Source organism: Fusarium redolens (assembly GCF_020744475.1).
Source record: "Fusarium redolens strain MPI-CAGE-AT-0023 chromosome Unknown BKA55scaffold_20, whole genome shotgun sequence".
Lineage (NCBI taxonomy): Eukaryota > Fungi > Ascomycota > Sordariomycetes > Hypocreales > Nectriaceae > Fusarium > Fusarium redolens.
This window is the reverse complement of record NW_025763683.1, coordinates 916977-934977: the sequence shown is the minus strand read 5'-3', so window position 1 is coordinate 934977 and position 18001 is coordinate 916977. Positions and strand designations below refer to the sequence as shown.

At 45.7% G+C, this 18001-nt stretch overlaps 10 protein-coding genes across 10 annotated transcripts; 7 read left to right on the top strand and 3 right to left on the bottom strand.

Annotated features, from left to right (window-relative positions):
• Nucleotides 1–265: 265 nt before the first annotated feature.
• Nucleotides 266–1056, top strand: BKA55DRAFT_485847 (uncharacterized protein; the record flags this gene model as incomplete). The annotated part of the gene is made up of 2 exons (XM_046186222.1): nucleotides 266–856; nucleotides 919–1056. Coding segments are annotated over 2 exons (729 nt in total), but the record flags the coding sequence as incomplete, so codon positions are not given.
• Nucleotides 1057–1841: 785 nt separating this feature from the next.
• On the top strand, nucleotides 1842–2926 carry BKA55DRAFT_714041 (cyclin-like protein; the record flags this gene model as incomplete). Its single annotated transcript, XM_046200854.1, has 2 exons — nucleotides 1842–2148; nucleotides 2324–2926. Coding segments are annotated over exons 1-2 (627 nt in total), but the record flags the coding sequence as incomplete, so codon positions are not given.
• Nucleotides 2927–3784: 858 nt separating this feature from the next.
• On the top strand, nucleotides 3785–4945 carry BKA55DRAFT_524104 (uncharacterized protein; the record flags this gene model as incomplete). Its single annotated transcript, XM_046188698.1, has 2 exons — nucleotides 3785–4169; nucleotides 4278–4945. 2 exons carry the CDS (start codon nucleotides 3785–3787, stop codon nucleotides 4943–4945), a joined length of 1053 nt encoding a protein of 350 aa, XP_046043796.1.
• Nucleotides 4946–5293: 348 nt separating this feature from the next.
• BKA55DRAFT_598524 (uncharacterized protein) lies at nucleotides 5294–5965 on the bottom strand (the record flags this gene model as incomplete). Its single annotated transcript, XM_046196249.1, has 3 exons — nucleotides 5294–5364; nucleotides 5395–5655; nucleotides 5695–5965. The coding sequence occupies 3 exons, from the start codon at nucleotides 5963–5965 to the stop codon at nucleotides 5294–5296; spliced, it is 603 nt and encodes a 200-aa protein (XP_046043795.1).
• Nucleotides 5966–6601: 636 nt separating this feature from the next.
• On the bottom strand, nucleotides 6602–7708 carry BKA55DRAFT_544954 (uncharacterized protein; the record flags this gene model as incomplete). Its single annotated transcript, XM_046190767.1, has 2 exons — nucleotides 6602–7594; nucleotides 7664–7708. 2 exons carry the CDS (start codon nucleotides 7706–7708, stop codon nucleotides 6602–6604), a joined length of 1038 nt encoding a protein of 345 aa, XP_046043794.1.
• A 1284-nt stretch (nucleotides 7709–8992) lies between these two features.
• On the top strand, nucleotides 8993–9661 carry BKA55DRAFT_494481 (uncharacterized protein; the record flags this gene model as incomplete). The annotated part of the gene is made up of 2 exons (XM_046186273.1): nucleotides 8993–9245; nucleotides 9339–9661. Coding segments are annotated over 2 exons (576 nt in total), but the record flags the coding sequence as incomplete, so codon positions are not given.
• A 348-nt stretch (nucleotides 9662–10009) lies between these two features.
• Nucleotides 10010–10582, top strand: BKA55DRAFT_486966 (uncharacterized protein; the record flags this gene model as incomplete). Its single annotated transcript, XM_046186232.1, has 1 exon — nucleotides 10010–10582. A coding segment is annotated over one exon (573 nt), but the record flags the coding sequence as incomplete, so codon positions are not given.
• Nucleotides 10583–12384: 1802 nt separating this feature from the next.
• BKA55DRAFT_714038 (uncharacterized protein) lies at nucleotides 12385–14028 on the top strand (the record flags this gene model as incomplete). Its single annotated transcript, XM_046200853.1, has 1 exon — nucleotides 12385–14028. The coding sequence occupies one exon, from the start codon at nucleotides 12385–12387 to the stop codon at nucleotides 14026–14028; it is 1644 nt and encodes a 547-aa protein (XP_046043791.1).
• A 1252-nt stretch (nucleotides 14029–15280) lies between these two features.
• Nucleotides 15281–16117, top strand: BKA55DRAFT_696098 (uncharacterized protein; the record flags this gene model as incomplete). Its single annotated transcript, XM_046200229.1, has 1 exon — nucleotides 15281–16117. One exon carries the CDS (start codon nucleotides 15281–15283, stop codon nucleotides 16115–16117), a length of 837 nt encoding a protein of 278 aa, XP_046043790.1.
• Nucleotides 16118–16413: 296 nt separating this feature from the next.
• On the bottom strand, nucleotides 16414–17650 carry BKA55DRAFT_598521 (uncharacterized protein; the record flags this gene model as incomplete). Its single annotated transcript, XM_046196248.1, has 4 exons — nucleotides 16414–16934; nucleotides 17037–17353; nucleotides 17414–17484; nucleotides 17639–17650. The coding sequence occupies 4 exons, from the start codon at nucleotides 17648–17650 to the stop codon at nucleotides 16414–16416; spliced, it is 921 nt and encodes a 306-aa protein (XP_046043789.1).
• Between the last annotated feature and the right edge of the window lie 351 nt (nucleotides 17651–18001).

Genomic DNA, 18001 nt, shown 5'->3' with positions numbered 1-18001 from the left:
CATTCAAAACTACGATCTAAAAATTGAGCCTTTGACAGCGCGAACGGAACGTAGCGGCGTCGTTGCCTTGACCCCAACTTTAACCTACTACTGACAAGATTGACCGAGAAGTCCGATCTTGTCGGCCTCCAGAATATCGAGATCCACTCACCCCAGGTCGTTATCACACTATCCTCAGGGCATACAGAACATGGCCGTTGGTATGAAAGACAGCAGAAGCGAACCATGGCTACCATGGGATTGTTTACTGCTGGAGACTGGGACTCGGCACCTCCTTATCAGCTCGGTCTACGTCCTAATCTTTGTATACCATACGCGCCGCAGTCTGCCACTCTACCATACCAGTTGGCACCAGGAAAGGTTTTTTACCTTGACACTGCATATACTGTCTGGTGTCATCGAGTTGGCCAGGTACTATCTACGTGCGATCGAGGGCACTGTCCTGCCGGACATTGTGGACACAATTTTGTGTTTAATCCATTCCGTGACAACTCTGAGACTTGCCAGGCCATTATTGAGGGGCAATGAAACGACACGGGCGGCTTACCAGGCGCCCGCCATCATACGACCCATACTAGCGGTCATTGCGGTCGTTGGCAAAGACCCCGGTTTGCATGGAGCTGTTGTCAAACTACTGCACGCTTTCCTCTATACCCGGTTGCTCATCTTTGCATCTAAACGAATTAGATTGACCAAAGTTCAATCTCAAGCTACCATATACGCCCAGTCAGTTTTCCTAGGTGCTGTCTTGGCTATAGAATCATCCGGTCTCCCTGGGGCAGTGGCAGTCTACATTGGCACGGTTGGTTTGGTAATGGTCTTGAATCGATCCGTATCCAATTCTTTATCTCGGTCAGTATGCCCCTTATCAGAAAGCATCGGAAGCTTCTCTCTGACCATGATTGCAGATCACGAGAGGCAGTCAAATCCTCCTCACGGTTTTATCAACTTTTAGTACAATCCTGGTTATGGATTGGACTGACTGAGCTTAGTAGCATTAAGGCTCATCAACCTTCAGCGCTTGCGTCCAGTGCGAGCGATGAGTATACGGATGACAAAACCGCAGGTGCAGACAAAACAGACCATCAATCTCGTCGGTCATTAAAGCAAGATTAGCTTTTCATACATAGAAGGCTATTTATCATACGGGCGGGAAGCTCTTTCGCATCTGCGACAAGCTCTCCGTGCAGAAAGGACAGATGACAAAATTGTGTGAGAAGTTCAAGAAAGAAAGTTGTTGCGATACTTGAATCTATAGTAGCTAGGTCATAGATTAGCCGGAAGCTCAAAACGAGATGACAGACAGGTGTAGTAACCCGAATCCTTTGCATGGCCATTTTCATTGTGGACGCATGCAATTTCGATTCGTGTTTAGTAGATATCAACAAAGTAAAGCAGCCCACATAATGACAGCTAGGAATGCTTACTTTATACATTTTCGAAGACATTTGTGTTGTTATCAGCCTCAGTCGAAGTTTGGTAGACATGCTAGGATAGGTACTTGAGATGAGCAAATCAACTAGGGTGTCATTTCAGGGCACTTGACTGCTACCAGCCTTCCTCACCTACCCTGTACCGATGTAGGACACGGCACTGGCTGGCCCCAAGCCCGTTTTGCCGAGAAAAGAGGATATATTATTGCTTAAGCTGGTTAAGAGTAGGGACCACCGTACAGCGTCCAGTTCGGGCTGCAGCTGTATTCTCCCCAATGTTGCGTGAGTTCCAGTCAGCTGTGACGATTATTTTGAAATGTGAAATTCATTACATTTTGACCGAAAAGAGATCATGTAACGTACATTTTGAAGAAGTACTTTAGTTGGCGAAATCTGTTTTAATCTCTTCACCGAATCCCTTGCCAGTTGATAAAGTCTTCAATCAGTATAAGAAGGTGAGAAGCAAAACAACAAATACGAATAAGCTTCGGACAGAAAAAGATGACCAAATGTGGAACTCAAAACAATGACAATGTGCTCAGAAGCGACGGAAAGTCGGATCGACTTTTCAGAGAAGCCAGGACAGCCTCTGTTCGTAGCGCTGATTCTCTTGACATGAGTCAAGATCAAGTGCAGGTACCTAGCTCTGTAGATACGTTGCTGTGGGAGCGGATGAGTACTGGAAGACATTATGCAGCACCTTGCTTACATGGAGGTAGCGACTCACAAAAAGAAATGGTTTTGAGTTCTTCATAGCTAACATCGAGCAGAATGTGACCCTGCCAAGCGTTCCCATGATCGAAATGCAAATACAAATTACGTGGCAACTACGGTCAAGCCTCATTGATTTTGTCGTCCGGTCACACCAGTACTTTCGTCTTCCTTCGCAGGTTCCTTTTCTTTCTGTCAATCTGATTGATCGATACTGCTCGAGGAAGCAGATTGGCCAAGAATACTACTTGTTGCTTGGGAGTGCCGCGCTCTGGATTGCTTCCAAATATGGCGACAAAGCCTACCAAGTGAAGAGTTTCAAGCACCCTTCGGCCAAAGAGATAAGCGAACTGTGCGATGGCATCTTTGATGAACGTATGATAGCTCAGATGGAGAGATCAATCCTGTGTACCTTAGATTGGGTACTGGGTCATCCAACAACTGACCAAGGTATCAAGTTCTTGCTGGTAGGAGAGCCTGGAAATAAGGAACTCGCTAGTATGGCAGCTTATTTGTCTGAAATATCGCTTTACCATCGAGAGTTTGTTGGAGTCAAGCCTTCTGTTATTGCCGAATCATGCTGCATGCTCGCCAAGATTATCCTATACGGAAGCCTATCCATAGGGGATAATACAGAGGCTGTGGTGATGGAAACTTTGAATTCTCTCTGGAAACACGTTTACCAACCTCCACCAGCTATTGCCAAGAAGTATTCAAGGCAGAAACGACACTATGTAGCGCAGATAGTGTTTAGCCGCCTGGCAGATTCAACAGGGCATGCAATTTGTGATGGACAAGCATAGAGGAACTCCTTGGAAATCGACCATCTCATAGGAACTTGGTCGCATTACCAGGCTATTATAGTAGAATTAGGGTGATACTATATTCTCGTGAGCAGGTTCCCCAGAACATGAAAGGTGCAACATATTGTGTTTGGACTTGTTCCACAAATGGCGCTGGATGCCAATATTGCGATACTTATCTGGGTATTAGAGAGTGTGGCATGTCACACTAGGGATTCTGTAACTGCATCAATATTGATGAGACACGGAACCTTCTGTAGGTGATGCAAAGGATGTATCAAAATGTACAGCGAATTAGAATCAGCTAAATGATGTTAAAGTTGTTGACCGTATAATTCTGTTCCAAACTTGCCTGCTCTTATGTCGAAAACCTCTCAACATGATGGGTAACCTATTGAAGGCTTTTTTATCTAAAGTATGCATTCGAATGGAGGCGAATGGTACAGTACCTTAGCATATTCTGTCTCGCCACAGGCTCATACCAGAGTCTAGGCGCCCGATGAATTCTCAAAGGTAGATTCATATGCTAGACGATTCCGTCAAAATCTAGCACCTATGGAATCGGACTGGTACGTACCTCTATGTATAATTCGGACTAAGGACGCGATTCAGGATACCTAACGAACAGGCAGTCCAGTACAGGCTGCCGTAATACCAGAACGGGCTTCAAAGATGGTTGTGATCGATATGGTTTTTTGTTACAACAAGGAAAACCACAAAGCCAGAAACGGAAGTGACCTTTTTGACTTTGGCGTCAGCTATATATAAAGGTTAAACAGCAAAGTGATTAAGGTTAAAACAAAATTAAAAAAGAACGCGAATCAAAGACACGTCACGATGAAAAGAAGTAGAGACTCAACGGATGATCAAAAAGACTCACATGCACAAAAGAAAGTTAGGAATGGCACATCTATCCCTTTCGTACATCGTTTGGAAAATGACATTGGGACCGGCTTCGCGGACTTTACCACAAACATGTATAGTTCACGCAACAATAAGAGAAACATTGATGAAATGAACGGGCAGCCTGAGCCTGAGTCAGACCGACCAGCTAAGCGCATGGATCATGACCATGTCATGCGAGACGAAGTTATAATGCATAGCCCACGTAACAATAAGAGAAATATGGAAGAAATGGGCGGACAGGTCGAGCCTGATTCAGACCGACCAGCTAAGCGCATAGATCATGGCCACGGTGTTACATGGGCCGATAATGTTGACGGTCCACGCAGCAACAAGAGAGACATTGAGGAAATGAACGGGCAGCTTGAGCCTGATTCTGACCGACCAGCTAAGCGCCTGCATCATGACCATGTCATGCAAGAGGAAGCCATAATGCATAGTCCCGTTAATAATAAGAGAAGCATGGAGGAGATGAACGGGCAGCTCGGGTTGGAGTCAGACCGACCAGCTAAGCGCTTGGACCATGGCTACAATACCATGCCTGCTGCCAGCGATCATGATATCATGCGAGATGAAGTCCAACCGAACCAAGGATTGGGGGGTGAGATGACCGTCTACGCCAATCGAGTTAGGGTTTATCATCGACTTTTGGAGATTAGTATTGACGAAAACCTATGTAACGCGTTGAACGTAGTCTATGCAAGCGATATCACAATTTTGGCCACAACCATCCATGACTCTCCGCAACACATCCGTTTGTGGGCTTTGCAGCAACTGGATGAGAAATTCAGAAGAACTATCATCGAACTCATGTCGGACATTGAAAGGCATAAGGAAAATAACGACCCTAAGTCTGCTCTCCCTACCATCATGACAGACTCGTTGGCCCGTGAACGCGTTGTCGGGACCCGGACCTGTTTTGTATGCGAAGATGGATTTTGCAGTGAAAATAAGAAAAACCCGGTAGATGTCGAAGACGTCGTTTGGAAAGACTGCGGCGCTCATTTAATGCATCTAGAGTGTTTTCGCCGACAAGTCTTGGAAGGCAAAATGCCCCTCAAAGGCCTTTGCGCATGTATCGATAACGTTTGCTAGATCCAACACACAACTTTCAACTTGGATGAGAGTAAATAGTAGGAGAATAGGCACGTAAGGAACAAATCAGCCCAAAAAACGTATGTTTGATGGATTTTAGGGGATTTGTATCATGTTCTTGAAATAAACCTAGCTTGTTTCATGTTTTTAAAATAGTCATAGCTTGTCACAGGCACTATTTAATGTGAATATCTGGCTTCCTTGTACTAATTGCGTACCCTGTACCTTGCTCTTTGCCTACGAGATAAGTATTCCTCCACATACAGAAGAGACATAACAAATTACAGCAACTTCCAATGACGCATCCCAGTCAGCCTGTCAAAGCAATGCATGGGCCTCTAGAATCATCTACACCGGGACGATTTCTCCGGTACCGTACGCGACATTCTTAACCCTCGATTCAATCTGTAGAGGATTACCTAGAACGCTTGGACAGCGTGGCTGATTACTTGTAGTCAGATCTAGGTTAGATTTCTCGTCGACGCCATATTTGCAAACGGGGTCATTGATGTTGTACAATTGATAATTCTGCGCGACCCAGCTCGTAGGCTGGCTGATGCACGACGAGACATAATTCATGCTATTGGCGGCGGACAGGGGAAGTTTACCTTCGTGAAGCAAATGTCGACATTCCGATGTGTCGACGATCTCGTATGACATTTGGATCCCTCCACCGACCAGGGGGTCGTCGATGGCTGATGCACCGAAACCTAGGAAGTTCCAAGCATCGTACGAAATATCATACGCACCCCCAGACTTATCAATACGTAGAAGATGAAGGGAGCGCCCCTCATTTGAGACTTTGACGCATATTCCATCGCATCTGACGTCCAAAGGCCAGTAAGCGATACGATTCATATCAACCTTACAGCCCAAGACTCCTACGGAGCTAGAGTACTCTGCGTGGGGGGTAATGAACGCGAAGCTACGAGAAGTTAGACGACTAGCGTAGACATCTGATATCCAGAGAGAAACGGAATAGGCTAAGAAAGTCGGCCAAAGTTGCGAGGCTGACCGCATGTCGAGAGGTGAGAATATTATGTTGGCACGACGCATAAATCTCTACGGGGCCCTGGTCAATAAATGTACAATCGGATGGATCCGATGGAATAGCCTCTGGCGTCAAGAACCCCAAATGACAAGGTGGCAGACGGATGCGGATCTTCTCTTAACTTTCAACTCAATTTGGACTTGAACGCGTATGCTGTGAGACCAATAACCGCTGTCGCGACCTAAATAGTCAACGATGTAGAACCAGCTATCTTCTTCCGTCTGCGGGGAAGCCCTCTATTAAGGCGGAAATTTCAGCTATACGCCAATATTCCGTAAGAGATTTCAACAAGGTTAGATAGATAGGCTCCGGTGAACAAGACCGCGGGCCTGGACAGGGCAGAATGGTTTGCTTGGTTTCAAATATAGAATGAACGACTAACGAACAAGAGACGGGAAGTTGGGAGTCTATTGGTAGTTGATTGTATCTAACTGACTAGATTAACTTAAACCTGCTTCAGCATGCTTTTGTGAATCCGTATGTATATTTTGGTTTGGTCGTTGATCCCTATCGCTTAGTCAATCATTGTGAGTATTAACAGGGTTCATGGTGGCGAGTACCGTATCACCGCGCTTAAGAGCTTGACCATGGACACTTATGTGGCTTCAGAGATAATAACACTCTGCTGTTGTATGTAATTGAGCAACATCCTTTGTGACCGACAGCATCTGTGCTTCCATCTCCTTCCATCTCGCTGTTCCGTAAGTAAACCAGGGTTGAAGCGATCGCTCGTGGAGCTCTCTAAGACTGATACCGGAGGGACGGGCCTGGATATCATATTTCCTTTCCTGACCGGTGAATGCGTCTGGCAGAAAAGAATTGATCCCGGGTAGTGAGGTCGCTTTTGCTGTAGTCGATGATGAGATCGCATCTTTCTTTATCATTTCGTTCTTGGACTCGGAAGCTTTGGGATACTTTTCCCTGACTGATAGAGATGCATTAGGAATCTTAAGCTCAGAAATATCATCCAAGATTACCACAGTCTTCTTGGACACCGCTCTTGTATCGAGCCTGTCGGGTGATTGTGCAGGTATGTTTCCCGTGTTGCTGTTCGCGGTTTTCGGAGTGTGTTCGTTATGATATGTCGGAGAAGTCGAACTTTGGTCGCATTTTAGGCGATCTTCTTCTGCTTCTTGAAGGCGAGGAATGATTCTCATATGGGGCATGTCGTCCCTCTGTTGAGATTCAAGTGCTAGAACTTCAACCGTAGCTTCGGACCTGTCTGACGGGTTGTGAGGTGAGTCCCTAATGGAAACAATCTCATCATCTGCTGCACCTGCACGATCGCCGGTGCTATCACACTGGATCCTTCCAGAGATATCCCCTGAAACGATGCCAGGCGAACACTCAGGGAGACATTCTCGATCCTCTGTTTTTTGAGAGAGCCGCGAAGACTGACGCAGGGCTGACGGTTTCCTGTCTTGAGCATGCTCTATTCTCATTTTCTGATGAGAATATTTGTCGTCTTTTATGGCATTTTCGCGTCTTGGCCTCGGCACACATCTGCCATGTCTATCGTCTCCGTAGGTAGAGACTGACCTAGGGATAGAAGTTGATTTCCTCCTCCTTTTACAGGAACTCTCACTCGCCTGCACATCCTTAATTCAGTTGTAGAGAAGTCCAAATCATTTCAAGTGACTTTGCAAGCCACTGCGGGTTTAACTTACCGAAGTGGGAGCACAGACTATGGTTTCTTCAATGGTTTCTTCCATGATAGATACGAAATAGGAACGTGCGGTCCTCAGCGAGTACTGGCGTTGCGTAGGTAGATAGTGTAAGTTCAGATCGTCGACAACCGGTATTGATGAGGGGAATACGATCGCGAACCATTTATTGCCATACGATCGTGGAGGTGGACGAGCCACCGTATTTAACGCTTTAAGTGAGGAAACCAGCACCAAAGGCTCAACCTCTCATTGGCTTCGTGTCCCTCTAAAATTCGAGATATATGGACCAGTTTTGTGGGGCAAACAGGATCTTGCTGCGGAGCATTGCCACTTGCAGGCTTACGCTAATTAGCGCCAATTAGCGCCGACAGTCTTGCAATGCCTTTTTCTCGACAATTTCTATGGGCAAGAATGAAATGTTAGAGCCAGCCAGGTGGCTGATATACGCAACAGTTTATTTGACAACTCCTGCCGACGCATTCGCAGACTTTCGGAGAAATACAACACCAAGGTGTTTAGTGAGTAAAAGCGGAGTCTTGTCTGATGCCTTTTCGCTGCAGTGTCCCCCCATGGCTGTCTTCAAGGAATCAAGATCGTAAATGTTAACAGGGCTAGAAGCTATGGTGAAGTGTTGGGATTGCTTGAAGGATGTCATGCTATGAACAAGGCACGAGAAAAACTTTGAGAACATGAAGATCAACAGTTTCTTGGTCTCCAGAGGATCAATAATTATCAGACCCATACCCCCTGCTTTGTCTTCGTAAGTCAAAGCCTCCTCAAGCAGAATCTACATTTAAAGTACTTATGACTCGGATCTGACAGAATTAGGATGAAGGGAAAAATGAAAACTATTTAAAAACTAGTTTGTACTTTTGAAAATATCTAGTTAATTAAAATAAATTCATATAAAATATAAAAGAAATACTTTTTAAATTTATATAGTTACTTTACTTTATATATTAGAACTTTATTTCAATTCTTCTACTTATAAATACTGTAGGCAAGTTATGCTAATTTTCTTTGTCCTTTTAATAACTAGCTAAGAAAATATCCAATTTAGGCTTCTCCTTTGAACGTACCTAATTAACCTATTTAGACCTGCCTATAGGCAGGCTATAAGTAGCTGCAGGTAGGCAATTTGAAGCCTTAATTCACTTCTTTAGAGATGATTTAGATAGCATAATTAAAGCAGCCATTATAATACCTTTTTTTCTGGCTAAAATAGGCCTCCTGTCTGATTAACGCAGGGCTGTTATATGTATATAAGTTGAACGAGCTGCCCACATATTCTCAGGGCTGACAAGAAGACATCTACGCTGTAGCCTCAACATGACTTCCACACCAGATAAGCTGAAGCAAGAACCGCCAAATGACGACATCACGATGTCTGGCGACGGCGATACTCCACGAGAAAACGGAGACAGCTCTGGCTTGTCTAACCAGGCCGATGGCAGTCAACCTGGTCAAAGCGATATGAACCAGGTTGGTCAGAACAATGGAAACCAACCTGGCCAAACCGATATGAATCAAACTGGTCAGAGCAATGACAATCAACCTGGCCAAACCGATATGAATCAAGCTGGTCAGAGCAATAATAATCAAGCTGGTCAAAACGATAAGAATCAAGTTATTCAGAGCAGTGATAATCAACCTGGTCAAAACGTTACGAATCAAGCTGGGCAGAGCAATGATAATCAAACTGGTCAGAACAATGGCAATCAATCATCTAACGAAAACCCATTTCTAGCTCGACCCTTCAAGCGTAGTCTACAAAAGCCCGATGATAGAGGCAATTCAGCCGATAATTCCAGGGCTTTCAGTCCAGCAGTAGAAGACCCTAATGCTAAAAAGGCGAAAACAGATCATGTCTTTAGTTTTAATTCTGCAAAAGCGAAGACGGCTCCCTTCTCTCCAAGGGCACAAACGACAACAAGAGCCTCTCCCTTTTCTGACGATGATGGAGTTGGCGACCCTGACCTCGAAAAGGATCTAGTCGGTAGTCAAGCTTGCCCTGAGAATATGACGACGCTTGGGCTCGTGAAAGTAGGGAAAAGGCCGAGATACCTAAATGAATATAGAATTGGTGACCGAAGCATCTTACGAATTGAAACCTTGAAAGACGGCAAGTTCGACGAGAATGCCGCGGAAGTCTTAACGGTAACCAGTAGGAAGTATCAAGCCCAACATGCAGATAAGAAATGGCGTGAAGTAGATTACGTCCTGGGCGTCGCAGCGTTTGGGAGCGAATTGAACTATGAAGAATTTCTGTGCAAGCTGGATCCAGAAAACCCGTACAAATTCAAATGGAGACAAACCGTATTGATCGGAATTCGATGGGTTGACAAGACAGTCACATTTGTGAGCCGTCAATGGTGGCGCGATAATTATGAGGCAAGGGATCCGTCCGCTAAGCAAACGTATCTGGACCGCAAGGAAAACGGATACCGTTATTGGTATAAGACGCGCGATGATCCTGATTGGAGGAGTCGAGTGAATCACAATGCCTTCCAGGACTATAGGCTATTCAAGTGGGCCTTTTTGTATGAGAAAAAGTACTATCAGGCCATGAATCCTGGGCAGCGGTTTGAGATTCAAGATCGCGCCAAGTCGCCATCGCCCATTGATGATGAGCTTGCCAAGTTTAGGGCGATGACGGTTGAGGAAAGCCCGAGTTCAAAGATCTATCAGTCTGTCGAGACTCCTCTGCCCGACGATGACGAAGGTTTTGATACGGATTCCCGCCGTAGTACCCAGTCACGATATAAATCATCGGGTCAGCCCAGGGCACATCGTGCCGCCTCCCTGCGGGTGGAGCCAAATGGCTCACCACGTCCCCGAAACAAGAACAGGTTCAACACAATGAGACGGTTTCAGCAACCACTGGGAACCACACCTCGCTCTATGGCAGTGGCTCATTGATGGAAGGTAATGACCAGGCGGTTTTTTAAAATCAACAACAGCGACAGAACCAAGAAGCTTGCGAGATGAAGCGTTGTTTTGCTAGCCGCCGTAGTACGATTCCAACAACCATGACAGATGTCGGGTCAAACATAAGGACGAAGCCTTTTCTTCTCCGTCGTCGCTCCTTTCATTATCAAACCGATAGTATCCTTTCATTTGTAAACGCTACTAAGGCTTATCCCATGGCGCCTGAATTGCCTTGTATTTATATAATCTTTACCTTTTGCTCTGTTTATAGCTTGCAATATTTCTTTTGTATTCTTGTTTATATCTGTAGCTATATTTCTTCTCAATAGAATATTATAACCTTTCAGTTTCATTTTTGTAATAGTAAGATCAGTAAGAATAGCTTTCGAGTCTGACATTCATTTTCTTTTCTTCTATTTTCCATCCTCCTTTTCTCTCCCGCTGTTGTGTTGTTAGTCCAACCACCGCCATCATGTCTCCAAGGACGAACATTATGTGGAAATGCCTGCATAAATTGCCTCAGGATGTCTCTGATAGATACGAACTCCACGTCGTTGGGCCTATTCCGGACCATTTGCTCCTAGAAGTGGCTGTATCTGTATACACGCCCATAACTGAGCTGTACAAGAATCTGCTTTCGAAGCCGTCCGTGTCAATTGACAGAGGAATCACTGCATAAGCATGGACCACAACTCGCCTATCGTGAGGCACACTTTGACTTCATTGAGCGTACTCGACATGGCATTTCCCGTCGTAGAAAAGTCTAGCAAGCTACTACCGTGGACGATACCATTCTATGATACCATAGAATGTGTATATCCTGTTAATCGATACTCTATTGGTATGTCACCGATCTCATTGTCGGCCCTGTGATGACTACCTCTCAGCAAATATAGAGCACAGAACTGACAAGGTGAAGGTAATTAAACTGGCTTGACAAGTGAGGAAAGATAACTGTAGGAGAGATTCAGCCAGGCGATCATATCCATCATCCCATCGGTAGGACCGTCTCATGATCAAATTTGCTCAAGTGTCGCAGATCTTGGCGAAATCGACATAATCAGTCGACTGTATTAAGGTCTCGAGGTTCAATAAAACAAGCCCCAGCCAATCTCAACTTCATCATCATGATTCGTGCCCTCCTCTGCAGCGTTGGAATTATGAACGACAAGTCAACAATGGGACTTCTCTCCTGTCGAGAACTTCATTTTGCATTCTGCACTCTGATACTTTGGAGAGACTTTCAATTACAGTGGCTCGGGCATGAGATTTTGTAAATAGAATACAGTAAAGGTTCATCTTCCAGAACAATGAAATCGCGTGAGGCAAGTTCGACAAATCATTTGGATTCGTTGAACATTGCAACCAAGTGTACATACTGTACGTAGCCTAAACATTGTCAAGATGCGATTGCAAAACGACGTCTTATTTCTCACATCTCACAGCCGTGGCCTGTCATAGTCTAGTGGCCAGAATGAACAGCAAAAGTGCGACGAACATGTTTTTCTTACCTGGTTTCATAGCCCATTCGTGGTGCCAAAAGTCGGCTATATCGGACTTTACTCTGCACTATACAGGATCCTCGCGGCCGGTTTCCGACTTCAGGGAAGTGATGAATCCAAAAACCACTTTCAGTGCCATATAAAGTGGCACAATCAGCACCCGTTTGGTAACTCTTCCTCGCACTCACGTTGGGGAACACTCTCGATACCAGTTTCATAGAGCCAATGGATGATTACCAACACTTTCAGCATCTCGCGTTACGGCCACACACCAAAACGTCACTGGCACTGATGTCGGCAGCCACCCGCGTAGCCCATAAACGATTTGAAAACTGTACTTCCAGCCTCCTTTCTACTGATTTGACATCTTTTCCGCCTCACCAACTAGTTACTCAAGAAGATGTCGACGAGTCTTTACGAGACTTAGTCGGTCCGGTGGATGAAACCTGGACTGAACGTGTAAACAAGTTGTCGCAATTGAAGCGTCCCCCGGAAGGCAGCAGGATCACCCAGTCGATGTGGCATCTGGTACGCGGTGGCCACCTTGATTTCGGGATTGTGGAGGATTACCTACAGCTACTAAGGTCGACAAGCCACCATGTAGAGATAGCTCCGGCTCGGATGCTACGGCACGATCAAAACTGTATTCAAGAGACAGAAGGGATTGACCATCCCGTCATCATTCCGTTCTGTCATGAAAACAACTGGGCGTTTGCTGTTGCGTACTCAGACTGCGTCCACTGGTACGACAGTACTCCTAATAGTGCTACCCTTGTACCTCCCGTTACCGGTGCGCGACCCGTCGTAGAAGGGTGGCGGGGACCTCAGAATAACAACCTGGCAGATTCAGGCGTGTTCATGCTTATGGGCATCAAGCTTATATTACAGCGCAAACCTCATCTAAGCCAAAGGGTCGCGGATGAGCTCAACCAGTCTTTCCGTTCTTGTATATTTATCGAACTTCTTTGTCAAAAGGTTCAGTCAACCTCTACAGACCTACGTGATATCAATTTAGACCAAGTGATAGATACAGGATACTTATCCTCAACCGCCGACCAGATAAGCCACGGACATACGTTAACTGATGGACAACAAGAATCATCCTTCTTCGAAGATGCGATGGCTGCGACAATAAGTGCAACTCGGGCCATTTCCTCGGCATCTCCTGTAATATGTCAAGCGGAAGAAGTCAGCGCTTTGAGCAGAAACCCAGAGCTGGCACCCGCCACGGACCCTGACCGCCCCCCAGGACTTTCCAGTTTACAGCCACAGCATCCGGCCAACACGTCGCGCAAGAGAAGATCGCAACCAAGGGCCACAAGTGAGAGAGCAGAAGGGCGTCTACAGCGAGTTTTGGATGATCGTAAAGTTATTTTAGATAATCTCTCACATGCCATCCACTTCAAACGATCTGCCCTAGTGTCCTTTGCAGATGATCCGGTTGTTCTCAGGGCACTTCTTAGGTATTCAAGGACCAGTGGGAATCTTCATCGTCGCTACCACGCTGTCCTTTTCCACTGGATGACGGAAGATAACGAGCGAATAATAGAAATGAAATCAGCGATGGGGGAGGATGCTGAGAAACGCATTAAGAGAGATTTATGGAGTTGTAACTTCTGGAAAAAGGTAAGTGATATTGGTATGAAACACGGCTTGGGGCCCTTGGTACCACTTTGTGCATTTGGAAATGACTTTAGCGGTTATCGGTTGTCAGAGGACGCTCAGGGTCCACTGATTAAAGAATTTGAAAATCGGTTGCAAAACGAAACCGACATGTTGCGTATATGGCTTCAAGATGCGCGTGGACTGTGCGAGGCCATATTAGTAGGACCCACGCCTGTTGCTTCCTTCAACATTGATAAATATAACTTTCAGGCTGAGTTCGACATGACCGACGATCAATTTCGATTCTATGTTTGTTCAGGGCTCAACTAGGCAGAGAATCCAATAGGTTCTAAAGTAACCTTCCCAACAAGTCAAGGCAGCTCAAGAAGTTTGGATCAAATAGCATCGAACAGTCTATGCATAGAGTTCCTTCCATTTGAGTTCATTGACCCAGTGCGCATGAGTCACCAGCTATCATGAGTTACGTAACAGGCCTGTGAGCGGAAGATTAGTGACGTTACGGCTACGCTCTTTGTGTCATATTCACTTTAGATGGCGTAGATTCTATACGGTGATCTAATTTTGGTGCCAATATGCATATTAGTAGACCTTCTCAGAATTGAGTTAGAAATAGTGGATCAATCGATATATGCATTTTCCGTGCGCGCGCTAAGGCATTTCGAAGCTACTCACTTCACGGCTAGAAAGTGCCAGAAACTGTCTGCTGGTATGTACTTTAGAGATGACTGGTCCGTTCTGGTAGCATTGCGACCTCATTAAGCAGTGTTGATTGTGATGATAGAATGAGTTCAAGCTTTCGGAGTCAACGTCTTGCCGAATTTAGAAACTACCGAAACGACCCATAATTATGCGGTCGCTAATTTCTATACCTGCTGCTGTATTGTCACTAACTTTGGCTTCCTCAGATAGTATGTACTAAAAGTCTAGATCGTCATATTGGGTTGGAATCCGGATTTAGTCCAGATGCGATGTGCTGGATATAAGACGGCACATGTTGACCTTGGAAAAGCCAAGCATGAAAGGCAGCGTGCCATGATAATTCGCAAGCATAAGGAAAAGTATGGCGATCATTATCATAAATTTGAATAAGGCCCTGGCCTGCGTCCTCTTTCTTCTTCTTCTTCTTCTTCTTTTTCTTCTATTTCTTATTTTTTCCCTTTTTTTCCTTCTTTTTTTTTTTTTTTTTTGGGGGGGGGGGGGGGGGTTTGGGTTTTGGGTTTTTTTTTAAAAAAAAAATTATTTAATAAATACGTTATGTCCAGAACACGCTTGCTCGGTTGACCGGCTTCGGGTGGAATTGTACGTCTTACATTCAGTGCATGTTAGCTGAAATAAGTATAATATCATACTGCCAATAGTGACCTCTCCTGTGCTTGTCTGTATTTGTAGACGCTAAGGCTCAGTGTGATCAATGGAAGAGCTGCTAATTTCGTCTTCGCTGTGCTTTCCAATTTCTCAACTAAATTTGACGCAACAGGCCCGAAGAGGCTTGGCCCCAAGTTATATAGGATCTGATGAGACCCGCAAGATCCTAGGTCCCTCAAACCATCTAACCTAAAATATGAAGGCAGTTCTATGGCTCTGGTATGTTTCGCTGGCAAGAGCCACCTGCACTTCCAAATATGCCATATGGATCTCGCAGGACAGGGCTAAACTAAGCGAGACGTTGGGGCAAGCTCTGCCTAAGCTGGACTATGACGATATTTCAAACCTTAATCCTGGTGTTGATGTCGGTATGGCGGCTGTTCCTGGAAAGCGATACAAGATCCCTTACCATGCAAATATGGCACTCATTCCACCAGCCTCGTGGTCTGACAATTGCCCAAAAACGTTGGAGCTTCATGGTGCCAAGTCAGAAACGGTTGAAGTCTTCCATCAGCCATCTTCAACATCTGGAGGAGTTAGCCATAACCCGTCTGTATCTAAACTGGCTCAATCACCGGTGCACACGGAAGCCTCTGGTGGCGGTCTGATACCAAGAGCAGCGTCTGTCACGACCACTGAAGTTTCTAAAACAGTAGGGACATCCGCCACTATTGAGACACGAACAAAGCCACACGCGGCGACAGGCACAGACAGCCCTATCTTGTGCTGGGAAGAAACCCACCCATCGGTATCTAACTTTGTCTCAAGTCCAACATCCAGGATTGGGTTTGCCAGGTCGTTCTGTGACAGACTCCAGGATGCTACTTTTGACGCAGCGCATCCCATCCAACCATTACCCTACGGCGACACGTTTATTGGAATGCAGGTGTTGCCCTCCTGTCCAAACTATTCCATTGGGGCGAAAGACATGGATTCATGCCGTCGAGTACTTGAGAACATCAACCATATATGCCCGAAAGCGGGCGGGACATATAGCAACCATTGCGTATTGTACTACTTCGTCAAACGGTAAAGTGTTCTAAGCAAATACACCTAGATATTTTCATTTGATACATATTGCGTTTAAGCTTCAGGCGCCATACCGTGATCCGCTACTGGATGGATTGGATGTTATGGTGCATGCATTGGGTGAGCTCATGCAGGCATGTCCTTGATTTACTATCATACAGGGTCCATAACTAGTTGTAACTTCATGTCCTTTTAAATATAAGCCGGGATAGCGGACTAAGCCTCGAAAGCAAAGGCATGAACTACCATATCGCCCACAAAGCTCAGGAGATCCATCCTTCACATTATGCCGATCAATCATTAAAGATCTTCATACGCTAGAACCTTGATGCTCATGATGTGTTTGGCAGTCTGTAGAGCTGGAGTGGACAGAAGTGTATGGGTCACTAACTGCCGGAGCAGTCTCACAAATGCAAGAAAATCGTCCAGAGTGTAGGGATCGCCCCTCTCCAGGACCTCGTCCCATGACAGTTGCTCTGATGAACGAATATCATCGTCGATTTCCACCTCTACGAGCTGAAACTCGTCTGCTTTGAAGACTTTGGGCTTTGGCCCGTCGAATTCCGCTTTCGATGATACCCAATGCTTTCGCTTGATGCGGTAGTTGATGAGCCATAGCGTTTCCAGACCCCCAAATCTTGCACCATATACAATGTAACAGCATAAGGAGTCAAGGCTTCTGATCCGGGAGGATTCGTGGAGGCTCGAAGCCCATGATGGGTGGTATTGCCAGCCTACGTGCGGTATCTGTAGCAAGCCCTGGGCTGTGTTGTTCGGAATGACATCTTCAAACAAAAACCGACTAAACATGTCAGGGTCATCTAGTTGGAGAATAAAGAGGTCCTGGCTTGGAGACACGATAATACTGCGCTGCTGGGAAGAGTCGCTCTCTGGTGCGTCGACCTCGACATTCGAACGGCCACATCTCACCTTCTTCCGGATGGCTATGGGCTTGGTGGGGCCGAGTATATCTCTCATGACACAATGTGACTGCCTACAGGCACTCCAGAGACCCGAGTCGATCAGGTACGTCGAAAGGTTGTTTTTAGTCCATGAAACTGTGATTTCGTCGAAGCCATTGACTCGACTGGACTTGGGGCCAAAAGCCCACTTGGGAGCGGTGAGGTAATAGGCATCGACCCAAGGAGCTTCCGAAACGCCGTCTTCATGTGGTTGACTTCTATGATCGCTGCTCAAGCTGAAGATTTGTACACCTGCCTTTGCAGGACGAACGGCGGAGCTCCAAATCTCTATTTGTAGCTCTACCGGAAGGTTTCTGAAGCAATGAAATGAATCAAACATCCTGCTTATCATGAAATAGCCGAGGATAACTCGCAAAAAGACGAATTGACTTGTAGGATTATCTAGTTCCTGTGACACTTCAACATCGGGACAACCAATTCTATAAAATCGTCAAAGCACTTCTAGATCTATGCTCGCTAGACCCGATAGGTATCGCAAAAAGGACTTTAGAAACCATTGTATGCTGGGATTGACCGCCAATGCAAGACGTTGGACGGCTTACAGTAACGCCCATTATTGGCAATACGACGAGTTCCCATCACTGATTGTTTCTTCAGCATATTTTTCTTCACATATACGCAGACAGCAGAAATTCTGGTCAAGATCGGGCCGATTTTCTTCTCTATACGTCTATCGATCAAGGTCGCTCCGGTTGAACCTTACTGTGCCTGAGTGTTATGGCGCCATGCCTACGATACGATTCTTCTAACTCGTGGCGGAGTGACATCGCAGTTGTTGGGGATTCCACTGCAGACTTGTTCTGCTCTGTCTGTGTTTGGCCTAAAATCACTTTTTTAGCCATCTTCCTGGGTAGAAAGTGTGTAGTCTCTTAACAGTCTTCTGTTTACTTCAGCCAGTATATGTT